This window comes from Podarcis gaigeae (assembly GCF_964106915.1).
Source record: "Podarcis gaigeae genome assembly, chromosome: 16".
Taxonomy (NCBI): Eukaryota; Metazoa; Chordata; class Lepidosauria; order Squamata; family Lacertidae; genus Podarcis; species Podarcis gaigeae.
Window position 1 is genome coordinate 10100937 of NC_139693.1, and position 26537 is coordinate 10127473.

General features: G+C 48.9%; 1 protein-coding gene across 10 annotated transcripts in view; it reads right to left on the bottom strand.

The window, feature by feature from the left end:
• Positions 1 to 758: 758 nt before the first annotated feature.
• LOC310833233 (lysosomal acid glucosylceramidase-like) overlaps positions 759 to 26537 on the bottom strand; it is a 43656-nt gene continuing 17877 nt past the window's right edge. For 8 of the 10 annotated variants that reach the window (XM_083715783.1, XM_083715779.1, XM_083715787.1 and 5 more), the window contains exons 2-11: positions 22265 to 22367; positions 18859 to 19050; positions 16763 to 16909; positions 16541 to 16677; positions 12440 to 12612; positions 9725 to 9965; positions 6972 to 7196; positions 5722 to 5885; positions 3764 to 3889; positions 765 to 997 (exon numbers count right to left, since the gene is read on the bottom strand). In XM_083715783.1, the coding sequence (XP_083571909.1) occupies positions 841 to 997; positions 3764 to 3889; positions 5722 to 5885; positions 6972 to 7196; positions 9725 to 9965; positions 12440 to 12612; positions 16541 to 16677; positions 16763 to 16909; positions 18859 to 19050; positions 22265 to 22334 (1632 nt within the window). In that variant the 5' untranslated portion in view covers positions 22335 to 22367 and the 3' untranslated portion in view covers positions 765 to 840. Of the gene's footprint in view, positions 998 to 3763; positions 3890 to 5721; positions 5886 to 6971; positions 7197 to 9724; positions 9966 to 12439; positions 12613 to 16540; positions 16678 to 16762; positions 16910 to 18858; positions 19051 to 22264; positions 22368 to 22885; positions 22905 to 26537 lie in introns of those variants that run through there. The other 2 variants (XM_083715780.1, XM_083715785.1) reach the window with 2 other exon arrangements.

Genomic DNA, 26537 nt, shown 5'->3' on the forward strand with positions numbered 1-26537 from the left:
ATTAATGGGGACGGAGGAGGGGTAAACCTTTACTGGGAGCACCGCCATTTCTAGAGAGATATGCATTCCTTTGTCTCTCGCTGTGATTATTAAAGAACTAACTGGTAAGAACACTCCTTTCGTTTGATCTGTTTATTTACTGCCACCGGGGGAGGGATCTGATTCCCCAAAGCCTGACAATGTAGCCTTATGAGGCTTTGCCCTCGGGTGGGGAAAATATTGTGCCCGGGAAAGGGAGGTGGGAGTCAACAGACACTCAAGGAGTAGTTTCAGAGAAAAAGCTTTATTTCTACCATCCATGAACTGGTAGAAGGAGCAAGTGTGATAACCCACAAAAAGCATGCACGAGTTCACAGTCATGTGCACAAGCATATATACCCCTTTCTAGTTCCCTCCCCCTTTTCTCCTCCCTCAGGAGTCCTGCCCATGAGTTCCTCTGAGCATGAACAGAAAGCTGTCTTGGGAAAGGGGGGGGTGAGAAGCCAAGGGGGTTCAGAGTGTTCAGATATGTTTCAATCTCTTGTTCTGGCATAGGTCCCGGAAAGAAAGTTGGAAGTCAAACGTACTGTTTGGCAAGGTCAACTATAGCCTGAGAAGCGACCTTTGTTACAGCAGAGCAAAATGTTTCTGATGCTTAGCTAATGCCTTTTAGCTGCTGAGAAAAAATGATTTTGAAAAGCTTTGTGAAGCTTTGAGCCTGCTTTAGGGGGGGGGGTGACTTTCGGCCTAGGTGGGGTCACCTGTCCTCACCTCCTACAACAACAATCAGGCTCTATCCATGATCTTGAGGTTTGCAGGGTGAGGCAGGGGGGAGATTGAGGCTGCTTCCATGCATCCGGGTCACCTTGTGGGGAAAAGGCATGTCCCTTGCCCCGTTCCTCCAAGGCAGGTAGTAGAAGTCTTCCACAGGTAAGTCTGGATGGAGTTGGCCGGAGCGACATCCTCAATGTAGCCAAGCTGACCATCTGAGATGCTGAAAGGCACATTCCAGATACACCTGAGGGACAGAGGAAAGGTCTGGATCAGGGGTTGGGATGGCGCGGGGCACAGAACCACCCCTATCCCCACCAGAGTTGCAAGGAAAAGGTAGGGGCGCCCTTGAAATGTTTTATATATTTTTTAATAATTTCTTTATTTATAACCCACCCATCTGGCTGGGCTGCCTCAGGCTTCCTGGTGGATTTCTGCACTACTGGAAAGTGGGCCGATTGGGCATGCAAGGAGTGTCCCAGTTGAATCCCTGGCATCTCCAGGCAGGGCTGGCAAAGACTCCCTCTTTGGAAGCCCTAGAAAGCCACTGCCAGTCCCTGCAGACAGTTCTGAGCTAGGTGAACCCATGGTCTATGCAACAGGTGATGAGCCCAGGTGGCAAGGTGGGGGGCAGGCAGAAACAAAAATGAACCGTATTTTTCGTTCCATAAGACACACTTTTTTCTTCCTAAAAAGTTGGGGGAAATGTCTGTGCGTCTTATGGAGCGAATGTGTGGTCGATCGCTGGCTCCCTTTCTGGCCCCACCCCCTTGCCCAGGCCTCCATTGTTGAATGTTCTGCAGACGGAGGCTGTTTGTTTCCCCAGCCACATGTGACTGGCTGATTAGATTATCTGTCTGGAAACTGTAGAAACGGCTCCCTTTCCTTTCCTAAAGAAGCTGCAGAACTGTCAGTTGAACCCCATAAAAACCGGATTTTTCCCCTTTGCAAAGTAAGCTCAACAACTTTGAGCTGATCCTTACAAAAAGGGGCTTTTCCCCTTTGCAAAAGAAGCTGCACAACTGTGAGCGGATCTCCCCAAAAATGGGGCTTTCCTCCTCTAAAAACTAGGTGCGTCTTATGGTCAGGTGCGTCTTATGGAGCAAAAAATACGCTATATCTGAGTCCCAACAAGCCAGCAGTCAAAAGGGAGGCAGCTGGTAGGGAGATGCAAACTGCCTTGCTTTCAACAAGAGGTAGGGTTGCCAGATCTCCAGAGTGGAACCGAAACCTTCAAGTTTGTCTGGCCCATTCTAGAGAGCCGGAATGAAGCTTGAGTCTCCATCTGGGTCAGAACGCCTTTAATATTTGTTTATCACTATTCAGAAGACTGTGCATGCAGCTTGAAAGCTGCAGCCCAGCCGCAGCTAGCCTCAAGCTGTAGCATGGGTTCCCCGGGTTTCCTAGGTCATAGATTACCGTCATAGAATTGTAGAGCAGGAAGGGACCACGACGGTCACCCATCCCAACCCCCTACAATGCAGGAATATTTAGCCCAATGTGGGGCTCTGTGGCATGTATCATCACTGTAGCAGTCAAATACAGCATTTCCTGTTTCCTAGAGTGGACGCACAGGGGAATGTTGGTCCAGACTGGGAGGACTTCCTGGCATTCCTGTTCTGGAGCCTCCTCCCCCTGTGTAGATGGGCGTGACCCTGGGAGACCCTATAAAAGGGCTAGTCACACAGCCGTCTTCCTCTTTTCGCCTTTTCCCATTTCCTCTTTTGCCATCTTCCTCTCTGCTGGCTCTCAGCTAGCAGCACAAGGCTCATCCTTACAGAGGATGGAAACCACAAGGTAGAAACGTAACTGGAACCACAAGATTAAAGCCTGCCTTCAGGACACTACTGTGAACTGAATGTTAGTAAACTTTGCCATTACTTTTAAAGAAGACTGCCGTGTTGCTATTATTTTTAAGAGGGAAAGAAAGGGGAATTTACCAGGAACAATCCAATCTAGACAAGCCAGACTGCATTGCTCAACTTACCTCCTTACCTCTCTCGCCCTGACCTAGCCACTGTGATCCACGAGACGGTCACCTGGATTATTGTAACTCGCTCTATGTGGGGCTGCCCTTGAGACTAACCCGGAAACTCCAGCGGGTGCAGAATGCCGCGGCGAGACTCCTTACGGGGTCCTTGCTGAGAGATCACATTCACCCGGTGCTATACCAGCTGCACTGGCTCCCGGTGGAGTACAGGATCAGGTTTAAGGTGCTGGTTTTAACCTTTAAAGCCCTATACGGCCTAGGACCCTCGTATCTACGGGACCGCCTCTCCTGGTATGTCCCACAGAAGACCTTACGGTCTTCAAACAAAAACATCCTGGAGGTCCCAGGCCACAGAGAGGTTAGGCTGGCCTCAACCAGAGCCAGGGCTTTTTCGGCTGTGGCCCCGATCTGGTGGAACGCTCTGTCACAAGGGCCCTGCGGGACTTGACATCTTTCCGCAGGGCCTGCAAGACAGAGCTGTTCCACCAGGCCTTTGGCAAGGGCACAGCCTGACCCCCTCCTTTGGCAATCCTCACAGAACTCTAGCCCAATGGTTGCCATTAATTTGATTTAAACTGATTTTATAATGAATTGATATTAGAATGCTGTATTATTTTACTGTTGTTAGCCGCTCTGAGCCTGGCTTTGGCTGGGGCGTGCGGGATATAAATAAAATGTATTATTATTATTATTATTATTATTATTATTATTATTATTATTAAATGATTCTAACAAATCCATCAACTTGCTTCTAACAATGTGCAAGGGAATGTGTTATGCTTCTTGCTCACTACTGTGAGTGAGGAGGGATAATATTTAATCAATATATCCTTGCCTACTTTCCTCAACATTCCCACAGGCTCGAACCCAAGACCCTGAGATTATAAGAGTCTCATGGTCTACCAACTGAGCAGTTTTGCTGGAATGTGCTGCGTGCTCCAGCCCCGAAGTTCTCCCGGGGCCCCCAAATACATGCTGACTGCCAGGCAATCTACTCTTCCTTCCCCAAGGCTGCGCACTCACTTGTTAAGCACAACCACCACTGCCACGCCATCCGGGCGTAAGAAGCCCTGGGTCTGTAGTTGGCAATTGCCCAGGAGGCTCTTGCAGGCCAGGAAGACTCGGACGGAGCCTTCCGGGATGAACTTACTGGGGAGAGAAAAGAGAAATTAGGAGGAGGGTGGCGGGGAAAAAGGATCGACGCCGTGCTCTATACGGTAACCACGTGTCGTCGGTATATCTTCGCATCTGCATAAAAAAGTACAGTTGGGGTGTGTGGGGTAGGGGGAGTCAAGGGGGTGGGTGAGGGGTGAAGGGAGGGGGTTGGTCAGGGGTAGGAGAAGGGCCAAGGGGTAGGCAGTAGCAACTAGGAGAGGCAACCCCCAGTATATCTTGTCTTTGAAATACTACTCAGGATTGATCCAGAGCAGAACTCAGACGTATAGTTAGCAGAGTAACAACTTAAACACGTTGCAGGATTCCCCCCAAAATAGGCTAAAGGCAATTAATATTTCATCCAGCAGAGCTTTACTGCTACTGAAGGCAAATGAGCATAATGGTCACAAATCCACTACATTCAGGATTGGCACTGTCCGTAAGAAATCCAGTTGCAGCAGACTTAAACTTACAATAACTTATAATAAGTCTAAACCTTGACATTATAGCATACTATGTACAGAACACCACTGTCAGGGAACTGCCATCGGAGACAGAGGCGGAGGGAAGACTCCCGAGGGATGCCGGAGAGGGTCCTAGTAGGGAGAGAGGCAGCCCATCTGCTGGGGAAGGAAATCAGTGTAGCACCAGTGGAGAAGGGGGGCAGATGGGGGAATCGGCGAGGGGGCTCCAGGACTGCTCGCCGGAGACCAGCGGGGAGAGCACGGGTCCTCCACTGCCCACACGCTCCCTGCGCAGAAGACTTCCGCGCAGGGAGAGTAGGAGGAGACTTGGCGTCAAAGAACTTCTTTGTTGTAAGAAGTTCAAGAAACGCCCACTGACGGATTCTGCCAGCGATTGAGACAGCCACGGGTGAGAGGCTGTCCAGACAGAAAGGGTTCACCCAGGTAACCCAGCCAGGTGTGGTGACGATTTACGCACGAGCAACCCCTAGAACCATTACAACCACACCGGAAGGAAAAGAGATTGAAAGAGAAAGTCAAATCCAGGCTCCTTGTGGTCTATTTTTATAGTCAGCATGATCTTGACAGAAATAGATAAGAGAACCAGTTTAAGCCAGCTGTACTCAGCTTCTCTGAAGGAATAACCCAAACATCCGGAACCTTCTGCTTGTTTCTTTCACACAGAGAAGCTTCCAGAACCCTCTGGAATTAAGTAGAATAGGAAAGGTCTCCACACATCAGATCAATACTTTCTGCACTATGAAATGCAAACTGACCTTTCTGCCTGTATGAAGGTGTGTATTGTTCCATGCTACCCCATTCTCCAAGGGGAGCTCACCCAGGGTTTGTGTTTCTTTTCGGGAATGAGGGAGACTGATATATGGTCTTTTTTACACATATATAGTTACCTGAGCCTACGGCGGAGCCGCACACAGCATTAACAGCCCAAGATAATTATGACAATTAGCATTTTTAATTAAGCTTTAATTGTCGTTGTTGTGTACTGAAGTTCTCACCCTGGGCCAGCAGGGGGATACTTTAGATAGTTATGCAAATAAGGGATCGAGAGTGACGTTCAGTGATTGGATAGTTTTAGAAAATTGTTACAGTTGCGTTGTACTGGAGCTCTGTATAAGCAGGCTGACTAAACCCTTCAGTTCAGTTCTGTTCTGGCCTGTGAATAAACAAGAGCTGTTTGAAGAATCGCTGTGTCGTCTGATATGTTCACCCACAGTCGTAATTACCAGAACCAAGATAGCTACGTGAAAAGGTACATTATGCTGGTGCCACGGAGCTTCTTTGATTACCCTCAGGGCATCCTTGGTGGGCAGTTACAGCCCACGTCACCCACTGAAGCCGTACCTGAAATGAGCCAAGTGGTAGAACATGGGCTGCTTGTAGAACTCGTCTTTTGCAGCGTTCACGATGATTGGGCTGTCCACAAAGTTCTCAATGAAGTTGGGTCCCCCCCGCATATCCAGGGCCAAGTTCCAGTCGATCCAGCCCACAACATGGTTGTTGATGTTCTGCAAGGGCTCAAAGGGCATAGGTCAGCCAGGGAGGTGGGAGGGAGGAGGGGGTGGCCCACCAAGGGGAAGGGGCAGGGGGCTCCACAGCAGAGCCTGCAAGAGGTCCCAAGGGTCCCTTCTCTGGGAAAAGACTTCTGCCAGATTCCCCCCCAAAACCACTTCCATCCAGGGCTGGATCTACACTGACCTGTTTAGCGTTATTTCCCGCTATTATAATTATATTAGATACAGCGGAACCTCGGTTTTCAAGTATCTCGGAAGCTGAATGGCCCAAACCCGGAAGTGATTGCTTCCGTTTTCAAACGACTTCTGCTGCGTGTTTTTCTTTTTTCCCTCAGTGGCTTTTGCCAACTGCCCATCGCTCCTCGGTTTTCGAACGTTTTGGAAGTCAAACGGTCTTCCGGAACGGATTACATTCGAAAACCGAGTTTCCGCTGTATGTCGTTCTAAAACATCACAGAGCACTCGTGTTCATTAAAATGTTTTTTACCTTGGCTTTTTCCCATCAAGTTAAAGATGTAGGATGTCGTATGTCCATCTATGTTGCCAAAACCATTCATTAACCCTCCCTTAACGTTAAAGAAGGGAGACGGGTGGCGCTGTGTGATAAACAACAGAGACTAGGGCTGGCCGATCAGAAGGTCAGCGATTCAAATCCCCGCGACGGGGTGAGCTCCCGTTGCTCGGTCCCTGCTCCTGCCAACCTAGCAGTTTGAAAGCACACCAGCGCAAGTAGATAAGTAGGTACCGCTCCGGCGGAAAGGTAAACGGCGTTTCCTTGCGCTGCTCTGGTTTGCCATAAGAGGCTTAGTCATGCTGGCCACATGACCCGGAAGCTGTATGCCAGCTCCCTCGGCCAATAAAGCAAGATGAGCACTGCAACCCCAGAGTTGGCCATGACTGGACTTAATGGTCGTGGGTCCCTTTACCTTTAACGTTAAAGAACATGAGTGTAGATCCAGCCCTAACCTGCGTGGGCACCGCAGCACGTTCGCTCACCCCCACCCCTCAGATGAAGATTTTCAGAAAGCTCCCTCTTCTCAAGTTGCTGCCACCGTGGGCCCGTGGGTAGCAGTACCTTACCTCCAAGATATTCTGGCTATACTTGACGCCCCGGTCCCAGCTCCCGAGGTCCACTCTCACGACATTTGGCGGATAACCGTTACAAGATTCTGTGTAGAGCAGGAAGTAATTGGGGAAGAGGGAGTGTGTGGGATCCAAAGTCAGGCTTGGAAGGGTTGTGGGATCGTAGTACCAGTGGATTCCAATGCCTGCAATGTACCTGGCGGAACTGCTGTTTCCAAGGATCTGCCAAAGGAGGGGGGGCAAAGCTTTCATTCTTATTTGCACCAGGGAGGAAGGAATTCGAGTGTTCTTTGCCTATCCCTTGGCTTGTGCAGTGGGTGGGGGCAATTTAAAAATATTGTCTCCCACCCCTCCACCCCTCCTTAAAGTTAATGGCAGGCTGATGTGTTTCTCCTTGCTCAGGCAAAGAGAAGATGGAGTGCCAAGTCAAAAGCAGCGTTCCAAAATGATTGGGTGCGGCTGCACACCCCTCAACTGCCCCGGTTTTGCCGGGAAGGTCCTGGAATTCGTAAAGCCATCACGACTTCTGACTTGAAATCGCCGCGAGGGAGAGAGAGGTGGTGGTGGCCGATCGCAGAGGCTAGGTAGGGTCTCCAAGGTAAATGCTTGCTTTATAATGTTAGGTTAGGAATAAAAGGGGACACGGGTGGCGCTGTGGGCTAAACCACAGAGCCTAGGGCTTGCTGATCAGAAGATTGACAGTTCGAATCCCCGCGACGGGGTGAGCTCCCGTTGCTCCGTCCCTGCTCCTGCCAACCTAGCAGTTCGAAAGCACGTCAAAGTGCAGGCCTGGGATTCAGACTCGGAGGCTGAACCTGAGGAATCCCAGCCTGCACAGGAGTCCCCTCCTCCAGAACCAGCTGAGCTGGGACTGGGGCTTGAAGGGTCCTCACCTGTGCTGGATCCTCAGGTGCAGGCACCAGCTGAGTCTGCTCTGGCTCCTGAGGTGATGGAGGACCCATTGCCTGCAGGTGCTCCACTCTCAGCCCCATCAGGGGAAGAGGAGGTTGCCTCTGGGTCCGGTAACCCTCCAGCCTCTCCTGAGCTGCAGAGGCTCAGGGCAGAGAGGGAACTAAGTTCCTGCAGGAGGAGTGCTCGCCTCCAGGCCAGAAGAGGCGAGTCACCTGTGGACCGGGGCTGCCCTATGCCTCAGGGCAGATAAAAGCCAGCCAGCCCCAGTCCCAGGTGGCGGGAGCAACATTGTTGGTAGCCTGTTCCTGCCTGTGCACTGTCCTGCTCTTCTGCCAGAGTTCCTGATCCCACCTGACTCCCTGTCTTCAGCTTTGGTGGACAGCCTCCATACCTCAGACTGGACTCGGACCTCACTGCACAGTTAACCCTCGGGATCAGCACAGTTTCTTTGGTGTTAGGTAACAGCTATAAGTGAGTTTCAGGGTGAGTTCTTTCCTTTTCACTGATATGGGTATAAAGGGAGGTTTAGATCACATTCTAGTCCGTTGGGTGGAGTTAATCCAATAGCCTATGTCCTCCCATAGTTTTTTTATTACATCAAGGGGGTTTGTGGGATTTTGGAGCAGCAAGGTAAGTGCTTGTGGTCCGGTCCACATGGATCCTGCCTCTTAGCCCCTCACAATATAGTTGCCCGCTCCAGACTGGGCAATGCAGCCTGATAATGTCATTCGCCAGGGCTCTGCTGTGAACCAGAGGCAGAGAGACAGAGTGATACAGAAGGGCATGGGCTTAAAAGGGCCACAGTGCAGATTGGAGCCAGCGGCTGTGGTGGGTGAGAGGAGGGCAGGAGGAAAGGGAAGGAGGGTTGGTCCCCAGCACTTAGAGTCCTGCCCGGTAACATGCGAGGGAATGAAGAGGTGGCAGTAGCCCCTCTGAACATGTACAGAGTATTTCTGTGACCTTCGCTTTCCCCCAGCCAATAACACCTTGAATTCCTCAGATTAAAATGTGGGTGTAATGGCCTGGGAATCCGATTCAGAGGCTGAACTGGAGGAATCCCAGCCTGCTCAGGAATCCCCGCCTCCAGGGCTGGCTAAGCTGTGGTGGGGCCTTGGATCTGAAGCACCTGCACCTGTGCCAGATCCTCAGGAGCAGGCACCAGGTGATTCCACTCTAGCTCCAGAGGTGATTGAGTACACAGTGCCTACAGGTCCTCTCCCGGCCCTGCCAGAGGAAGGTGAGTCTCCCCCTGGGCCCAGTAACCCTTCAGCCTCTCCTGAGCTGCAGAGGCTCAGGGCAGAGAGGCGAAGGGAACTGGTTTCTCCCAGGAGGAGTGCTCGCCTTAAGGCCGGGAGAGGCGGGTCTCCTGGGGGCTGGGACCACCCCTGGCCTCAAAGAAGATAAAGGGAGCAACGTTGTGGGAGCAACGTCGTTGAATACCTGCTCCTGCTCCTGCCCGGACCCAGACCTGACCTCCCAGTGTTCCCGTTCCCGCCTGGCTTCCTGCTTCGGACCCCGCCTCGCTCTTTGTGAACTGTTTCCAGACTAGTGACCCAGGACCGACTTTGACTATGCCAACGGTAACCTTCCCCCCGGGACCAGCACAGTGGGTCACATTGGTGGGGTCAGTTTGGATGGCAAAGTGGCTTTTCAGATCGCCATGCCCATTGGGATCTGGTGGAGGCGGACGCCAGGGAGCCAAACAGCAGGCAGACCCAGAGCCACTTTTAGGTGGAGCCAACAATTGCAAGGCCACACCTCCACCATGCATTTCAGGCACTATGGCACCGCTTTGACCGAGCGCCGCTTTAATGGGAGATAATGAACTGAGGACCTACCACTTTGGCCCAGTTGAGGATTTCGGACCTCTGGTCATCATACATGATGAGCAGGACATCTTTGTGGGAGCTGGTGGCCAGTTCAGGGCCCAGGTCTAGGATGATGAAGTCTCGTGCCTCTTCGGCCGTCTGGCGGTTAACGGGGAAGTCACCACTGGGGGAGAGGACAGCACTATTGGGCTCGTTCTGGGGTGTCACCGCCCAGAAGGTGATGTTGTGTCTCTCGTATTCATCCAGGAACCTGGACCCCAACAGATGGAGGAAAGAGGGGATGTTAGCCCCGGCGCTCAGTACATGAAAAGGGCCAGAGCTATGCTTTGGGAGGGGGCTGTGAGGGTCTCAGGGATTTTCTACCCCATCCCCAAATGTTCAGCTTTAAATTTAAATTATAGTTTCTATTCCTTTTGCTTACAAAGAGGCAGTGGAGCAGCTGAGTAATCCTGGACTTTGGGGTTAAAAGTCCTAATGCAGGCCTTCATCCTTTAGAATTTAAAGTTTTGTTGGTAATGGGCATTGAACCTTCTTTACTGCAGATTATTATTATTATTAGTATTACAGTGGTACCTCAGGTTACATACGCTTCAGGTTACAAACTCCACTAACCCAGAAATAGTGCTTCAGGTTAAGAACTTTGCTTCAGGATAAGAACAGAAATCGTGTTCTGGCGGCACAGCGGCAGCAGGAGGCCCCATTAGCTAAAGTGGTGCTTCAGGTTAAGAACAGTTTCAGGTTAAGAACGGACCTCCGGAACGAATTAAGTACTTAACCCAAGGTACCACTGTATTAGTATTATTATTAGTTGTTCTTGTTGTTGTTGCTGCTGCTGCTACTACTTGGTCCTCCATGAAGGAGGTTCTGGTAAAAGTGTTGGCAGGACCTGAGAAATTTCTGTCTGTTGACAACGGAGGACAAAAGCTCTTAATATATGTCTTACATTCTGGACTTTTAAGTAGCGCATTGCATTAATTCCTACGAATGGAACTGAAGTTGCCTTCAGCTAGGTAAAGGTAAAGGGACCCCTGACCATTAGGTCCAGTCGTGGCCGACTCTGGGGTTGCGGCGCTCATCTTGCTTTATTGGCCGAGGAAGCCGGCGTACAGCTTCCAGGTCATGTGGCCAGCATGACTAAGCCGCTTCTGGCGAACCAGAGCACAAGACGCACCTAGTTTTTGGAGGAGGAAAACAATAAAAAAATATATTCTGAATCTCAGAAGCCAGAACAGCAAGAGGGATCCCTGCAGCGATGTGAAAAGCAGCGATCCCTCTTGCTGTTCTGGCTTCTGGGGTAGCTGCGCAGCCTGCATTCGCTCCATAAGATGCACACACATTTCCCCTTACTTTTTAGGAGGGAAAAAGTGAGTCTTATAGAGCAAAAAATACGGTATACAGCTCAGGTATCAAAAGCCAGGGCAAAGAGATGCGTCTTCAGCATTTGACAGAAGCTGCATAATGAAGGTGCCAGTTGGATCTCTGTGGGCAGGAACTTCCACAATTTAGGGGCTGCCACAGAGAAGGCCCTCTCCCAGGCTGCCACCTGCAAGGGTTGCCATATTCCCAACAGTGAAAATCCGGCTCTCTTTTTTTGGCAAAGCTGTTGAGCTATTTTAAACAAAGGCAGTTTTTTCAGTTAGCTCAGCTATCGACCGCTGAGTGAGTTTTAACTGTGAGAGCAGCAGGCATGCGGCCCTGTGCCTCAGAGTCAGCCTGCAAATATTAGCCAGTCTCAGATACGAATTCAAGTAAACATGTTTCAGAGACACAAGTTATTATCTACCTGCCTTGTACATTCAATCTGACAAGGACAAGTATGCCGAGTCAAAGTCGTGTGCTCTTTTAAACTCTAAACCAGTGGTTCCCAACATTTTTTTTCTGGCTATGCCCCACCTAAGCAGATGTCAAGGAAATAAACAACTATCTAACCTTTATAAGGTTATCTGAAGTCATCCCTGTTTAGGGAAGTTTTTAATGTTTGATGTTTTATTGTGTTTTTAATATCCTGTTGGGAGCCACCCAGAGAGGCTGGGAAAACCTAGCTAGATGAGTGGGGTATTAATAATAATAATAATAATAATAATAATAATAACAACAACAACAACAACAACAACAACAACAACATCCTGACACACCCACACCCGTGACATATAATTTTTATTATTAAAAAAGTGAACTATTCATGTGGAGGAAGCCTAAAACGCCATTCACTGTTAATAACTCATTCTCAAATTGCCCCCTCCCCAAATCAAATTGCCCTCCTGTGGGGCCTGTATCCCACATTGGGAACCACAGCTCTAAGCCGAGTATCTCTCACAGCCTTTTTCCCGAGAGAAAAACAGTACGCCTAAACAGGGTCAAACAAATTCCACACAACTCTGTAAAATAGAATTACCACATAAACAACAGCATGAGATGCTCAAATTGCAATAAGCCAGCCTTGTTATTCTGGGGGCCGCCCCCCCCGCTCCTTCTGCTGAGTGGGGTTTTGCCCCCCCCCCAAGTTCTTGTTGGGGTAATTTGGGATTGCATGTGAAATTGCATTAACCGCTTGGCCTGCGTCTCGGGTTCCCCCACGTCTCAATTCGGGGTAAGGGCGCCAGTGGCATTGGGCTGTTTGAGGCAGCTCCAAGCCACGGGTCTCTGTGGCACGACTCATCCCATCCCTCCCTTTCTCCAAAGAACGTGTGTGTGCATGTGCGCTGGCGGACCAACAGGTGTTACCTGACGAAGTAGCGGGCCCACGTTTTGTGGTACATGTCTCCGGCTTTCCCCTTCAGCTTCGATTTGCCCTCCACCTTGCCGTTGACTCTCATCCAAGCTGGGCTAGACCATGGACTGGCAATAAGGGAGAGGGGTCGCTTAGATAAGGCCAGGATCCGTTGAAGGAGAGGGATCTACGGGGAGAGGTGATGGGGATCCAGTGAGCAGATTCAGGAGCATCCCAGAGATATTGAAGCAAGAAAAGGGGGGCTACCCTTATGCTATTCATATAATCAGTTATCAGTAATCAATATATTCATATATGCTCACACATAGCAGTGATTTTGAAGGAGTGAGGACCAAGGGTCCACCTGGGTCCTCTTTGGAGAGCCAGGCTGGAGCCATTTTATAAGCTGAAAGCCATCTTAGAAAGCAAACTAAAAGCTAAAAAGACATTTCTCTCTCCCCTGCTTGCCCCTGCTCTTTGCAAGAGGATGCGGCCAGGGGATTTTGCTAGTGGTTGAGCTCTTTCTGAGAAACTGTCCGTTTGCTCAGGATGTTTAGCCCACCACAAAGTTCTAAACCGAGCAACCTGTTAAAAACCACAGAAAGAGGCGGGGGTCAAGGAGCATTTACGGGAAACCAGTAAATAGGTCAGAAAGATTTTAAACTCGCAGCGCCACCTAGTGGATAATGCAACTTGGAACCGAAAGGCCACCATCAATTCTTTAATTGGTAGAGCTTTTAATGAATATGTATAAAGAGGAATGTGTAAGGGGTGGGTCAAGGGCTGAACTGTGCTTTTGCCAAAAGGTATAAAAGTTGTCTGCATCTGACTGATGGTGGGCATTCTCTCATTTTTCCTGAATGCACCCCTTTGCTTTATTTGTCTGACAAATTAAACCAAAGTCAATAAAACTTGTGTTTTAAAAATATTGCTGCCTGGATTTTTCCATTCTGGTCTAGATTCTGAAGTCTCTAACAATTTTATAATCCATTTGAATCAAGAAAAGCTTTTGCCTAAGCTAACTGCAAACTGCTTGGAACCGCAAGTCCAGAACCGACCTTTTACCTAGAAACATCTTTGCACCCTAGAGGAAAGGGGAAGCCATGAATCAGAAGACACTGGTACAAACTCCCCCTCAAATCCAGGCTAAAATAGTCCACGAAACAGGAAAGGCCAAACCACAAAAACTACATGAGGCAGAATGCATAGGGGGTGGTAGCGCCAGGAGATTCCCTCTCTGAGTCTCATTTCCCCGTTCTGTCAGAACTAGGGAAAAGGTCAGATTGTGCATCATTGTGCAGACAATGGAAAGCAGAAGTTGGGAGTGAACTCTGTGCATGGCCAGGGGCATGGCAAGAAGCGCTAATTGGTTATTTTTCGCTGGCGTGCGTGACTGTCTCATGATCTGTGATTTGCTCAGGTATATAACCTCAGGATTTGTATGCTTCGGGGTCCCAGTCTTTTGGAAAAGATTCCAACTGGGTCCATTATTGCTCAGCAATAAACCCTCACCTTCTTTTTCTCCAAAGCTGTGTCTGTCTGGTCCTTGTTCCGCCCTAAGTGGGTACCACTATATTTTCACGTGCTTCAATATTAGGGCCCATACCTGAGGCCTAGGGGGCCAGCCCCAGGGACGTCATCGAGCGGGGCAGGTTAAGCATGGAGCGCAGTCCCTGGGGGCATGGCATTCAAATTTAAAACGCAGTGTCTAAACCAGGCTTCCTCAAACTCGGCCCTCCAGATGTTTTGAGACTATAGTTCCCATCATCCCTGACCACTGGTCCTGCTAGCTAGGGATCATGGGAGTTGTAGGCCAAAAACATCTGGAGGGCCGAGGTTGAGGAAGCCTGGTCTAAACAAACAAGGAATTTACATCGCTGGATGGAAATGGAGGCAAACCTTTGCTAAAGGTCCAGCTGCAGGGAGGGGGTCCTTCCTTCTTAACCTGCTTAGGGAGGCCGGGTGGAGATTGTGCCCTCATCTACCTGGGGGGGTGGGGGCGAGCAGGAAAATCCCTATAGACTTCCAAGTTGGGTTTGGGGATCTGGCAACATCCACAGCCCCACAAAAAGTCACCCCATTGGCCAGGCCAATGAGTAGCCTCTGGAGGAATTGCATAAGCCCCTGGGGAATGAGGGGATTTGTAGTTTTAGGGTGTGTGTAGGGATGGAGGCGAAATCCAGTTTGGTTTTTGTGTTTCAGCGCAACACGCACTAATTCGCATGAGCTGAGGCAGAGAATTATCTGTCGGCAGTGGCGTAGCATGGGTTGTCAGCACCCGGGGCAAGGCAAGTAATTTGCGCCCCCTAACCCGTGGATTTTAGCACTCGAGTCTCTTCCACTAGATTAGCACCCCCCCAGATGTTGCGCCCGGTGCGGCCGGCCCCCCTGCACCCCCCCACGCTGTGCCACTGTCTGTCGGAATGGGCACTTCTCTGAAATTTGCAATGGGGTTCTCCAACCAAATAACATTTATCAAAACGTGTCTATTAGGGGGAAATGTTGGGGTGGGAAATGCATATTGTATACATATGTGTGTGTATATACATATATATGTATGTGCTTTCGTAGATAAAATTAGCAAAATCCTCCATAAACACAATATCAAAACAGCCTTTTGCACCAACCAAAAAATAGCCAATATCCTCAGAAACCCAAAGGATAAAATCCAGTTGGAAAACCAAGGGATCTATGAAATACCCTGCAAAGTCTGCCCAGCCACGTACATTGGACAAACAAACAGACGAATAAATGCACGTATCGCAGAACACAAGAATGCCGTCAAAAAAGAAGAAAAAACTTCCTCTCTTTTCCAACACATGAAAGAAACAGGACACGAAATTAATTTTGCAGATTCCAAATTGCTCTTTAACACGGAACATCACCACAAGAGAATAATCATGGAAGCCATCGAGATAGAGAAACACCCTCACAACATGAACAAGCGTGACGACACATCCCGCTTGCCAGACATCTGGAAATTAGCCCTCCCCACAAAAACTGACACCAGATCCAGAGGCACACAGAACGCCAACACCAATCAACCACACCAGACCCAAACCCAGACCCTCTCCACAGATGAATTACTGACACCATCCAGTAGCCAATCCATGGTGGCACCTCCGGATGCTGCACCCCCCTGCAATCCCTACACAGATCTGGCTGACACAAGCCACAAAACCACAGCTCGCCCCTATACACGAAGCCAAGCCAAAGCACAACTAAGTGCAATACAGCCATCTTCTCAGGAAAACTCTTCACAAAGTTCAAGAGGTCAAGACACAAAGACTTTAGCAACTAATCCACACCTAATGACCCACCTAAGTGGTACTCAGGATATCACTCAAGAAATCACTCAAGGTATCTCTCAAGTAATTAAGGAACAAAAGAAGAAAAGGCACACTAGCCTGGGAACTTCCTCTCTGCCCAGAACATTGGAGGCTAGACACCACACCCCCTCTACAGTATTTATAGGAACTCAAACATTGAGATCCCGCTCTGTTCCAGTAACAAGAAGCCGAAAGCACCAGCCTGAAGATGACGAGTGAGACCTCGTCGAAACGTCGCCTAGACACCCCAACTTTTACACGGGAAGACACCCGAGGACACCAAAACCTGCATATATATGTATGTATATATGCAAATGCATATTGTATGAATATGTATACATTCATGAAAATAAGATACAGAAATACATTATGTTAGGGAAATCTACTTGCAGAAATGTGTACAGTGGTACCTCAGAAGTCGAACAATTTCCATTCCGGAAGTCCGACTGAAAAGTGCATCTTAAAACACTGGTGAATTTTCACGAACTGTCCTGGGGCTGTTCCACACAGCTACATTTCAGTTTTTAAAACAGAATTTCTCGTCGTAGCTTTAGCTCTTCTTTGTTGTAAAACAAGCCTGAACTGCAGTTTTGTTAAGGGTGCTGAGAGTCCTTAGGGACAGCCAGAGGCCTTTCATGGCTGTTGAAAGCATCAGAATAAAGCTTTCGTTTTTGTGGTGTGAATGTGACCTCAGGTTGGCCCCTGGAGAAGGGAGTCTGCTCTTGGTATCTGGGAGAACGACAGGAGGGGAGCAGAGGCCTCCCCTTTCTAGCCGGCTCCACTCACTCTGAGCTTGGTGTCCTCCTCCACTAGGCTGAAACATTTCAGCTCAAAGTCGTTGGGGCAGTCGTCGTCGTAAGAGTACGGGCGAGTGGAGAAGTCCGAACAGCCCATGGGCAAGCGCAAGAGGTTGTACTCCATGCCTGCAGCGAGATGGGGAGGGAAACAGAGGACATTAAGTGAATCTATTTATGGATTGAATAAATGCAGACCTCTGGATTTGCTTACCGTCTTTGGAGAAGTAGGACCGGAGGAGGTGCTCTTGGGCTGGTGGAGACAACTGCAGGATATTAATTGTGGATGAGTCTGTGTGGGAGCCACCAAAACCTTTAATACACTGGTAGCGAACGCAGGGATTGTAGGAATACAGGAGCCCTTCAGAGGAGGTAGAGATGGAGGAAGTGAGTTAGGTCTGGGAGAAGAAGAGGTTACTAGAGCTGCTCGTAGCCTGCTTCCCTCTGACCCGATCACGGCCCCCAATTGCCTCTAACCCAGCCCAAAATAACCTTGAGTCCATTGCGGTGGGGTGGGGTAAGAAAGAGTTGCTACTTCTTCTTCCTCCATCCTGACTGAGAGCAGGAGGTTTGGCTCCCAGGGCCGTCTTTACCCAGGGGTGCAAGGGGTGTGGGGCACCTGGGCACTGAATTCTGGGGGGCACCCAGCAACAGCAGTGGGGTCAGCTGCACCTTTGACACGACTGACCTCACGCTGCCGAGATCAGTCGTGCCAAAGGTGCTGCTGACCCCAAGTGAAACATTGCAAACTGTGTTTTAATTTCATCACTTACAGTTCAAATTCGTTTAGAGAATTCGTTAAAAAAATAATGTTTATTTTCGCTAATTGTCAGCATTTTCTTTGACTAACTACTTAGTACTTAGGGCTCTACTTCACATGCGTTTCAGCAATCAATTTTAGTTTTCCATTTCCGCAAAAATTCACCTAAGCACACACACACACTATGAATTCCACGAGCTGCATTTTTTCTTCATTTTGCGACAAATGCTAAGCAAGAAACACATTTTGGAGTAATTAGAAATACATGGGGGCTAAACTAAATTTGGGGGTGCTGGGCGGAGCTCTGCACCCCGGCGGCGCATATGCTAAAGACGGCTCTGTTGACTCCTGCCAGGTTGTTTCTCTAACATGTTAGGGATTGACAATGGAGGCCCACCCTGACCCAGGTATTCTGGGATCAACGTGGAATCAATCGTCCTTGCCCCGCAAATTGGCCTGATGAGGCTCAGGATTTGGCCAAATGTGGTGCGCAGTCCTTTATTGTGTTATTAAAATTCTAAAGCGTCACGAATAAAATCAGTGTTCCTAAGTGCACAAGGTAAATGCTCATAAACCACATGTCTGAGGTATTGCAGGAGAGCAGTCCCAAAGCCGGGACGCAGGTGGCGCTGTGGGTTAAACCACAGAGCCTAGGACTTGCCAATCAGAAGGTCGGCGGTTCGAATCCCCACGACAGGGTGAGCTCCCGTTGCTCGGTCCCTGCTCCTGCCCACCTAGCAGTTCGAAAGCACACCAATGCAAGTAGATAAATAGGTACCGCTCCAGCGGGAAGGTAAATGGCGTTTCCATACGCTGCTCTGGTTCGCCAGAAGCGGCTTAGTCATGCTGGCCACATGACCCAGAAGCTGTATGCCGGCTCTCTTGGCCAATAAAGCGAGATGAGCGCCGCAACCCCCAAGTCGGCCACGACTGGACCTAATGGTCAGGGGTCCCTTTACCTTTTAATCCCAAAGCCATCTTGGCTCTCTTAAAAAAATTACCCAAGATTATTTTCTCTGCAGTAGAAGGAAAAACATTTCCCAATGGTTCTTTTCACTTGCAAAATCCTTCCAAGTTCCTGAGCGTGGATGGACTGAGCAACGGGAGCTCACCCGCCAACCTTCTGATTGGCAAGCCCTAGGCTTTGTGGTTTAACCCACAGTGCCACCCACGTCCCTATGCATGAAGAAATTAAATGCAATTTAAATAAAAACGTGCAAGAAATTAAAGCATCGCAGTCCTTGTCTGCAGGCTTACAGTCTAAGAAAACATGACACGCAAGGGGGATGGGACAACAAGGGAAGAAAGTAGGAAATTAAATCGGGCACCAGTTATTTGGCAGTTATAATGACCAGCTAGCACAGCTCAGGGACAAGAAGTACCTGATGGAGCTGGGCTTTTGGGATAGCTGATGAGCCTCACTTCCCATCTTTCTCGCTGAAGCAGTCTGGTGGCACAGCTACTCCCAGGCAACAGCGGAGGAAGAGAAAGCTTGATGGAGCAGCAGGTTTCTTCCTCCAACCCACCTGTTTAGAGAAGGCCCTCCTTACCTGAGCGTTTCCTGTTTGCCAAAAGCTTCCCTTTGCTTCGCTCCAGGCGCTTGCCAGCCTTGCTGCTCAGGTACTTGACGAAGGTGCCCTCGGGCGGGAGGGAGAGGGGGCCCATCATGTCGCAGTAAGTTGCGTTGCAGACGCACACCATGGCACCAGGGCCGACATGCTTGGGCGCGCAAGGGGAGCTCGCTAGGTGAGAGATGGAAAAGACACAAAGCTGAGCAGGAGGAGGGAAATGGCTCCTTTCAGAGGGGGTGCTCTGCACATGCTCTGAGGTGGCCTTCACTAACATTGTTGTTCTTGTTGTTCAAATTTAACAACCAATAACTGTTTTCAGACCCTCCAAGTGTCCCTATTTTCCAGGGACAGACCTGTATGTACAGAAGCCGTCCATTTCTGTTTTGATCCCGGAATGTCCCCCTTTTTCTTAGATACAGGGACCCCTGACCATTAGGTCCAGTCGTGGCCGACTCTGGGGTTGCGGCACTCATCTCACTTTATTGGCCGAGGGAGCCGGCATACAACCTCTGGGTCATGTGGCCAGCGTGGCTAAGCTGCTTCTGGCGAACCAGAGCAGTGCATGGAAATGCCATTTACCTTCCTGCTGGAGCGGTACCTATTTATCTACTTGCACTTTGACGTGCTTTCGAACTGCTAGGTGGGCAGGAGCAGGGACCGAGCAACGGGAGCTCACCCCATTGCGGGGATTCAAACCGCCGACCTTCTAATCGGCAAGTCCTAGGCTCTGTGGTTTAACCCACAGCGCCACCCGTGTCCCCTTGGACGTCCCTATTTTCATCGGGGAAATGTTGGAGGTTATGTGTTTAGCCAGGGCATTTGCTGGCTGAAGGCTCCTGTTCCAGGCAACTCAAGATACCTTGATGAAAGACTGCTTTTAGCCGTAACTGCTTCTAGAATGTTTGTATTTTATTTTATTTCAACATAAATTGCTTTTGGAATGTTTTAACTGTTTTAAGATGCTTCTGTTGTGTCTGTGCTTTTAAATTGTGCCCTGGGCTCCCTTGGGGAGGAAGGGTGATGTATTATTTCAACAAATTACAAAATAATAATTGCGGTTTCTCTTTTTTCCAATCTTAAGTTCAGCTCACCACATTTTTGTGCCAGACTGGGATTCTTCAAGAATCCGCCCTCACAAGATTCCGTCATCACTTTCGCATGTCTCTTAATACACACTTCTGTGCATATAGTCTTGCTTAACAGCACAGACATGTTTGTGGCAAGCGGCCCTAATTTAATGCATTTCTGCATCTTGTTTTCACTAATAAATGCTTTGCGTTGCGCAAGTTTGATCTGGGTTTGGGAAGGGTGCAGCTAATCATAAATTAGTTAATTGCTATTGCAGTTAATTGCTATAATTGCTGTAGGGACACCCACAGATCCCTCAACATTAGTATAAAAAAATAATAATGGAGAAATTCTGGTTGTACACACTGGAAACATTAACACTACAAGGCCTCAACCTAGAGGACAGCACCAGTGTCCCTTAGCTTTCACCCCCTCCAACATTTCTCGGATGGAAATAGGGACAACCTTCAAAAACAACAAGTGTAATCAAATCAGAAACTGGGACTTCTGTAATTCCAGGACTGTCCCTGGGAAACTTGGAGGGTCTGTTATTTCCTGAACTGACGTTAATACAGGCGGAAAGGCAGGGTGCTATTATTAATAATAATGGTAATAGAATAATAGAAAAGTTGAAAGGGACCATGAGGGTCATCTATTCCAACCCCCTGCAAAGCAGGAATCTTGTGCCCAAGGTGGGCTCGAACCCACGACTTTGAGATTAAGAGTCCCATGCTTTTCCAACTGAGCTCTCCCCCTCTGCTCTGGAGATGAGCAAATTTAATAATAATAATTTATTTATACCCCGCCCATCTGGCTGAGTTTCCCCAGCCACTCTGGGCGGCTCCCAATCGAGTGTTAAAAACAACACAGCATTAAATATTAAAAACTTCCCTAAACAGGGCTGCCTTCAGATGTCTTTTAAAGATAAGATAGCTGCTTATTTCCTTCACATCTGAAGGGAGGGCGTTCCACAGAGAGGGCGCCACTACCGAGAAGGCCCTCTGTCTGGCTCCCTGTAATCTCACTTCTCGCAACGAGGGAACCGCCGGAAGGCCCTCGGCGCTGGAACTCTGTGTACATTTATGGTCCTCTTTGGGGCTCTTTGTTGGCGCTGTTCAAACTGGATCGAGCCAAGGGGGCCCATCTAATCCAGAACCCTCTTCTCACAGGGCCCAACCTTATGCCTTCATGGGAAGACTGCAAGTAAGGGCAGGGTGCAAGGGCAAGGAATGGGGGAGACCGCTTCCCCAGCCTGACTCTTCCAGAGAAGAAGGAGGCAGCTCAGAATTACAACAGGGGTTTGAGGGAGGTCACAGCTCGGAGGAAGATGAGGGGGAAAGTTGGGAAATAATGGAAGAGAAGGAGGAGGAGGAGGCAGTGCTGGAGCAGCTGGCAGACAATGTTATCACTAGAAAGCATTCCAGACCCACCATCTCCCAGAACCCGGCGAGCTTTAAAAGTAGGAAGGCAAAGAGCTCAGGAGCAAAGGGGCCTCAGCACCACCCATAGAAAGGATGACGAATTAGGATGTGGAAGAGAAGGGGAGGGGAGATTTACTCTGGGCAGCGCCATTATTCCAAGAGGCTGCATTTCCAACCCTCTCTCTGTAAATATTTTATTTTATTTTATTATTTATTTAAATGATACAGCAAAAACAGAACATCAACAGAAAGGGGGGGATGAAATTTAAAAAGAACAAAGAAACACAGTTCAAAAACATTGAAAACAAATGTACCGTACTTGTTGCATAGCACTCCCCACCCACCTGCGGCTCCCCTCCGCCACAGTTCGACTTCTTTAAATCTCTATCTCCACATTTATCCTTGCATTCTCCAAATATGTCGTTGTTTGTACCTCTTTTACCTCTTTTCTTTTCCAGCTCGTACATATACTTTACATTCTTATCCTAAACATATTAGCATATCTTTCCTAGAACAATACTTTAACGTATAATCTTCGAAACACACTCTCTTTCTCTGTAAATATTGGATAAAAGCAGGTGGTAAGGACTTTTCCTTGTCTTATCCGTTCTTGGCAACCTGCCTTGGGGGTTCGTTCCTCTGCCCCCTGATACTCCAGCTCCCATCAGCCCCGGTCGGAATGACCAATGGGCAGGGATGATGGGAGTTGTAGTTCAGCAGTGTCCTTGGACTCCGACTCCCATGAACTTCAGTAGCATCTGGAGAGCACCAGTTTCTCCTCTCCCTGAAACAGAGGGCTGTTCTCTCTAGAGCTGCCCTTAGATGACCCAGCCCAGCAGTGCTCTTGAATCCTTATGTCTCCCCTCCCTCACAGTACAGTGGCCCTTTCCACTTACCTGTGGCATCTGCGACCACCTGAAGGAGGAAGAAGAGGAGGAGGAAAAGGCTGGCCCCCACAGTCCTCATGATGCTTTCGTCAAATCTTGAGAGAAGTCGCACCTATGTGCAGAAGGGTTGAGACCTGCTTATCAGGAAATCACACACACACTGCACACACTTTGACATAACCCAACAACTGCCTTGCAATGTGACAAGACCCAGTGCAAGATAGGGAGCGTTTCCCAACCTATGTGCCACGTTGCCTTCTGCAAAACCTTCCAGGGGCTGTGAGCCAGTCTTACCTTAGTACAGTCATATCTCATGTTGAAGATATATACGATATCTTTATTGTCATTGTCCCATGCAGAACAATGAAATTGAAAAAAAGATGCTCCAGGTTGAGCGCTTTCGGGTCGCGCTCTGCGTCAACCCGGAAGTAACGGAACGTGTTACCTCTGGGTTTCGCCACTCGTGCATGCGCAGACGCTCAAAATGACGTCACGCGCATGCGCAGAAGCGGCGAAACACAACCTGCGCATGCGCAGACGCTCAGACGCGGGTTGCATTCTGCTCTAGATGCAAACAGGGCTCTGGAACGGATCCCGTTCGCATTCAGAGGTACCACTGTACAGTGGCACCTCGGGTTACAGACGCTTCAGGTTACAGACTCCGCTAACCCAGAAATAGTACCTCAGGTTAAGTACTTTGCTTCAGGATGAGAACAGAAATCGTGCCACCGCGGCGGGAGGCCCCATTAGCTAAAGTGGTGCCTCAGGTTAAGAACAGTTTCAGGTTAAGAACAGATCTCCAGAATGAATTAAGTTCTTAGCCAAAGGTACCACTGTATACAGCAGGCTAGTTTCAAGATGCACATTCAGACACCCAATTCTCTACCCACGAGGCATCATGAGAGGTCAACAGAACTGTAGAGTTGGAAGGGACCCCGAGGGTCATCTAGTCGAGCCCCTTGCAGTGCAGGAATCTCAGCTAAAGCATCCATGACAGATGGCCATCTAACCTCTACTTAAGAACCTGCAAGGGAGGAGAATGCAACCACCTTCTGAGGAAGACCGTTCCACTGTCACACCTCTTACTGTAAGAAAGTTCTTCCTGATATTGAGTCGGAATCTTCTTTTTTTGTAACTTGAAGTCATTGGTTTGAGTGCTACCTGTCTGAGCAGGATAAAACAAGCCTGCTTCATCTTGCACGTGACAGCCCTTTAGATATTTGAAGATGGCTATCCTATCTACTAAGGGACGCGGGTGGCGCTGTGGGTAAAAGCCTCAGCACCTAGGACTTGCCAATCGAAAGGTCAGCGGTTCGAATCCCCGCTGCGGGGTGCGCTCCCGTCGTTCAGTCCCAGCGCCTGCCAACCTAGCAGTTCGAAAGCACCCCCGGGTGCAAGTAGATAAATAGGGACCGCTTACTAGCGGGAAGGTAAACGGCGTTCCGTGTGCTGCGCTGGCTCGCCAGATGCAGCTTGTCACGCTGGCCACGTGACCTGGAAGTGTCTGCTGACAGCGCTGGCTCCCGGCCTATAGAGTGAGATGAGCGCATATCCCTAGAGTCTGGCAAGACTGGCCCGTACGGGCAGGGGTATCTTTTACCTTTACCTATCCTATCTACTCTCTGGACTCAGCTCCATTAGTCAAGAAACAACGCTTGGAATGCGTTATAAACATGCAACAGCAGATGGCACCAGAGAGCAGACAATTTTTCCATGTGATTTTCCCATAGGGTTTTTCTTTTTCTTTTGTTATGACTACTTAATTTCTGATTTATTGATAGCATTCCCCCACCCCTATCTCCCGTGTGTAGATCTCCTCTCAGTCTCCTCTTTTCCAGGCTAAACATACGCAGTTCCCTCAACTGTTCCTCATCCGGCTTGGTTTCCAGACCCTTGATCATCTTGGTTGCCCTCCTCTGCACATGTTCCGGCTTGTCAACACCCTTCTTAAATTGTGGTGCTCAGAACGGGAGACAATATTCTGGGTCAAGGACATGTTCCAGCCAGGGAAAACAGGACTGGTTAGGGGTATATATGCTGTGATGAGAGGGGTCATGGCTAGTAGGGAGAGAGTCCTAGAGGACTGCATTTGGCCTCCCGGCCCGAGGTTCCCCATCCCTGTGTTGGACTATGATCTGGGAGAGCAGGGTTCGAATCCCCACTCAGCCATGAAGCTCACTGGGTGACCTTTGGCTCAGGCACCATCTGTTAGCCTTACCTACCTTGAGATGCTTGGAAGATACAGGTAGTATATACATGTAATATATAGATAAATAAATAATATATTGTTTTGATTTTTTTCTGGTTTTTACATTTTTTGTTACCTGTATGTCTTTACAAGAAATGTTCGGGGTTTTTTGTTTCTGTTTTGTGGGTGTGGGTGTGTTTGTGTGTGCGCACTAATGCAGTTGGGAGGCTCCCGATCCCCAGCTGAGCCAGCTACACACATACACATACACAACACCAGTGTGGTGTAGTGGTTAAGAGCGGTGGACTCGTAATCTGGTGAACCGGGTTCGCTTCCCCGCTCCTCCACATGCAGCTGCTGGGTGACCTTGGGCCAGTCACACTTCTCTGAAGTCTCTCAGCCTCACTCACCTCACAGAGTGTTTGTTGTGGGGGAGGAAGGGGAAGGAGAATGTTAGCCGCTTTGAGACTCCTTAGGGTAGTGATAAAGCGGGATATCGAATCCAAACTCTTCTTCTCTTTTTTGCTCTTCCAAATATGGCAACCCTAAGTAACGGAGGGGAGGGGAGCTTTACTCTTTGCAACGTCAGATTGAGAGTCAGATGCTTTTTCTGAGTCTTGTTGTATTCCGGTTGAAATAAAAGAACTGAAAAGTGCTCTCTCTCTCTCTCTCTCTCTCTCTCTCTCTCTCTCTCTCTTTCTGATTTCCTGGGCAGTTAGCCAGGAGCCATCGACAACATGACATGCTGCCGTCCTCTGGGCCAAAGCTGCAGCCCAAACATCAACCTGGGATGAACCTATTGTACTTGTACTTTGTACAATTTATTAAGTACAATCAAACCTCGGTTCCTGGACGGCTCCGTTTTGGAACATTTCGGCTCCCAAACGCCGAAAACCCAGAAGTAAATGCTCTGGTTTTCGAACGTTTTTTGGAAGTTGAACGTCTGACGCGTCTTCCGCTTGAGTGCGGGAAGCTCTTGCAACCAATCGGAGCTGTGCCTCGGTTGTCAAACATTTCGGAAGCCAAACTGGCTTCTGGAATGGATTACGTTCAACAACCGAGGTTTGAAGTATAACACTTCTGGCAGGCAGAAATGATGGAGTGGATTTCAAGCGCTTTAGGCAGTCCCCTTCTTCTTCTTCCCATTGTAATAGGAATTTTATGGTCTTAGATACCGGTATATGGTCATGTTCATAAGTGTACCAACCAAGCACATACATAGATCAGCACAGGAAGGCCAACCTGGAACCATTTTGATTCCTAAACTGACCAAATCTTTTCTCTGCAAGGTCAAAATGGAAAAGCCTCCCCATTGTCTTTTCCTTCACAAATCCTGTCTGTGTTTGAATAGGGTGTGAGCCTGTGACCTGGTCCAGGAACTAAGTATTTATCATTACAAAAGACTGGCCAGGCTACCCAGGCAATCCAATCAAGTAACCTGCCAGACAGGTGATAAACAAGGACAAGAGATAAACAACATTTAAATTTCTGCTTAGACCGCCTTTTCTGTGATGTAGGTATGATGTATCTGAGGGGTGGTCTTAGGTTACACCCCTTCTGTGATGAATGCATAATGTTTCTGGGGGTGGTCTTGATCTACAGGAGGGGAATTTCAAAAGTCTTTATAAGGCCTTGCACACCATTTTTCTGGGTCCTCCTCCTTTCCTGCGTGTGAGGGGAGCACCCTGTTGCAACAGATCAGTAAAGATCAAGCTTACTAGCTGCTTTGCTTCTCAATATTCTCTGGTTGGCCTCTGTTATTTTCTCCTACCAAGAGGGAACCTATGTAAGGACTCTATATGGGCTCTTGGATACCCCATAAGGGAAAAGGGCAATTTTTGTTTACAACACCATGATCGTCCAACTCCCTGGAATTTTAGAGGCCCAAGCCACTTTCCTTCCTGATGCCCAGTGCCAACTCAGCCTGCCCTGCCTTTTGCACCAGACTTGGGTAGACCATTGCATTAATTCTGTTTCTCATTTTCCCAGTTCCCCAATTTTTCATTTTTGGGATAAGAAAAGGTGAAGGGGTAAACCCTACACAAATCTGGAGTGGAGTCCCTAAGACGGTTGGATGGCGCCTTGAACGCCTCT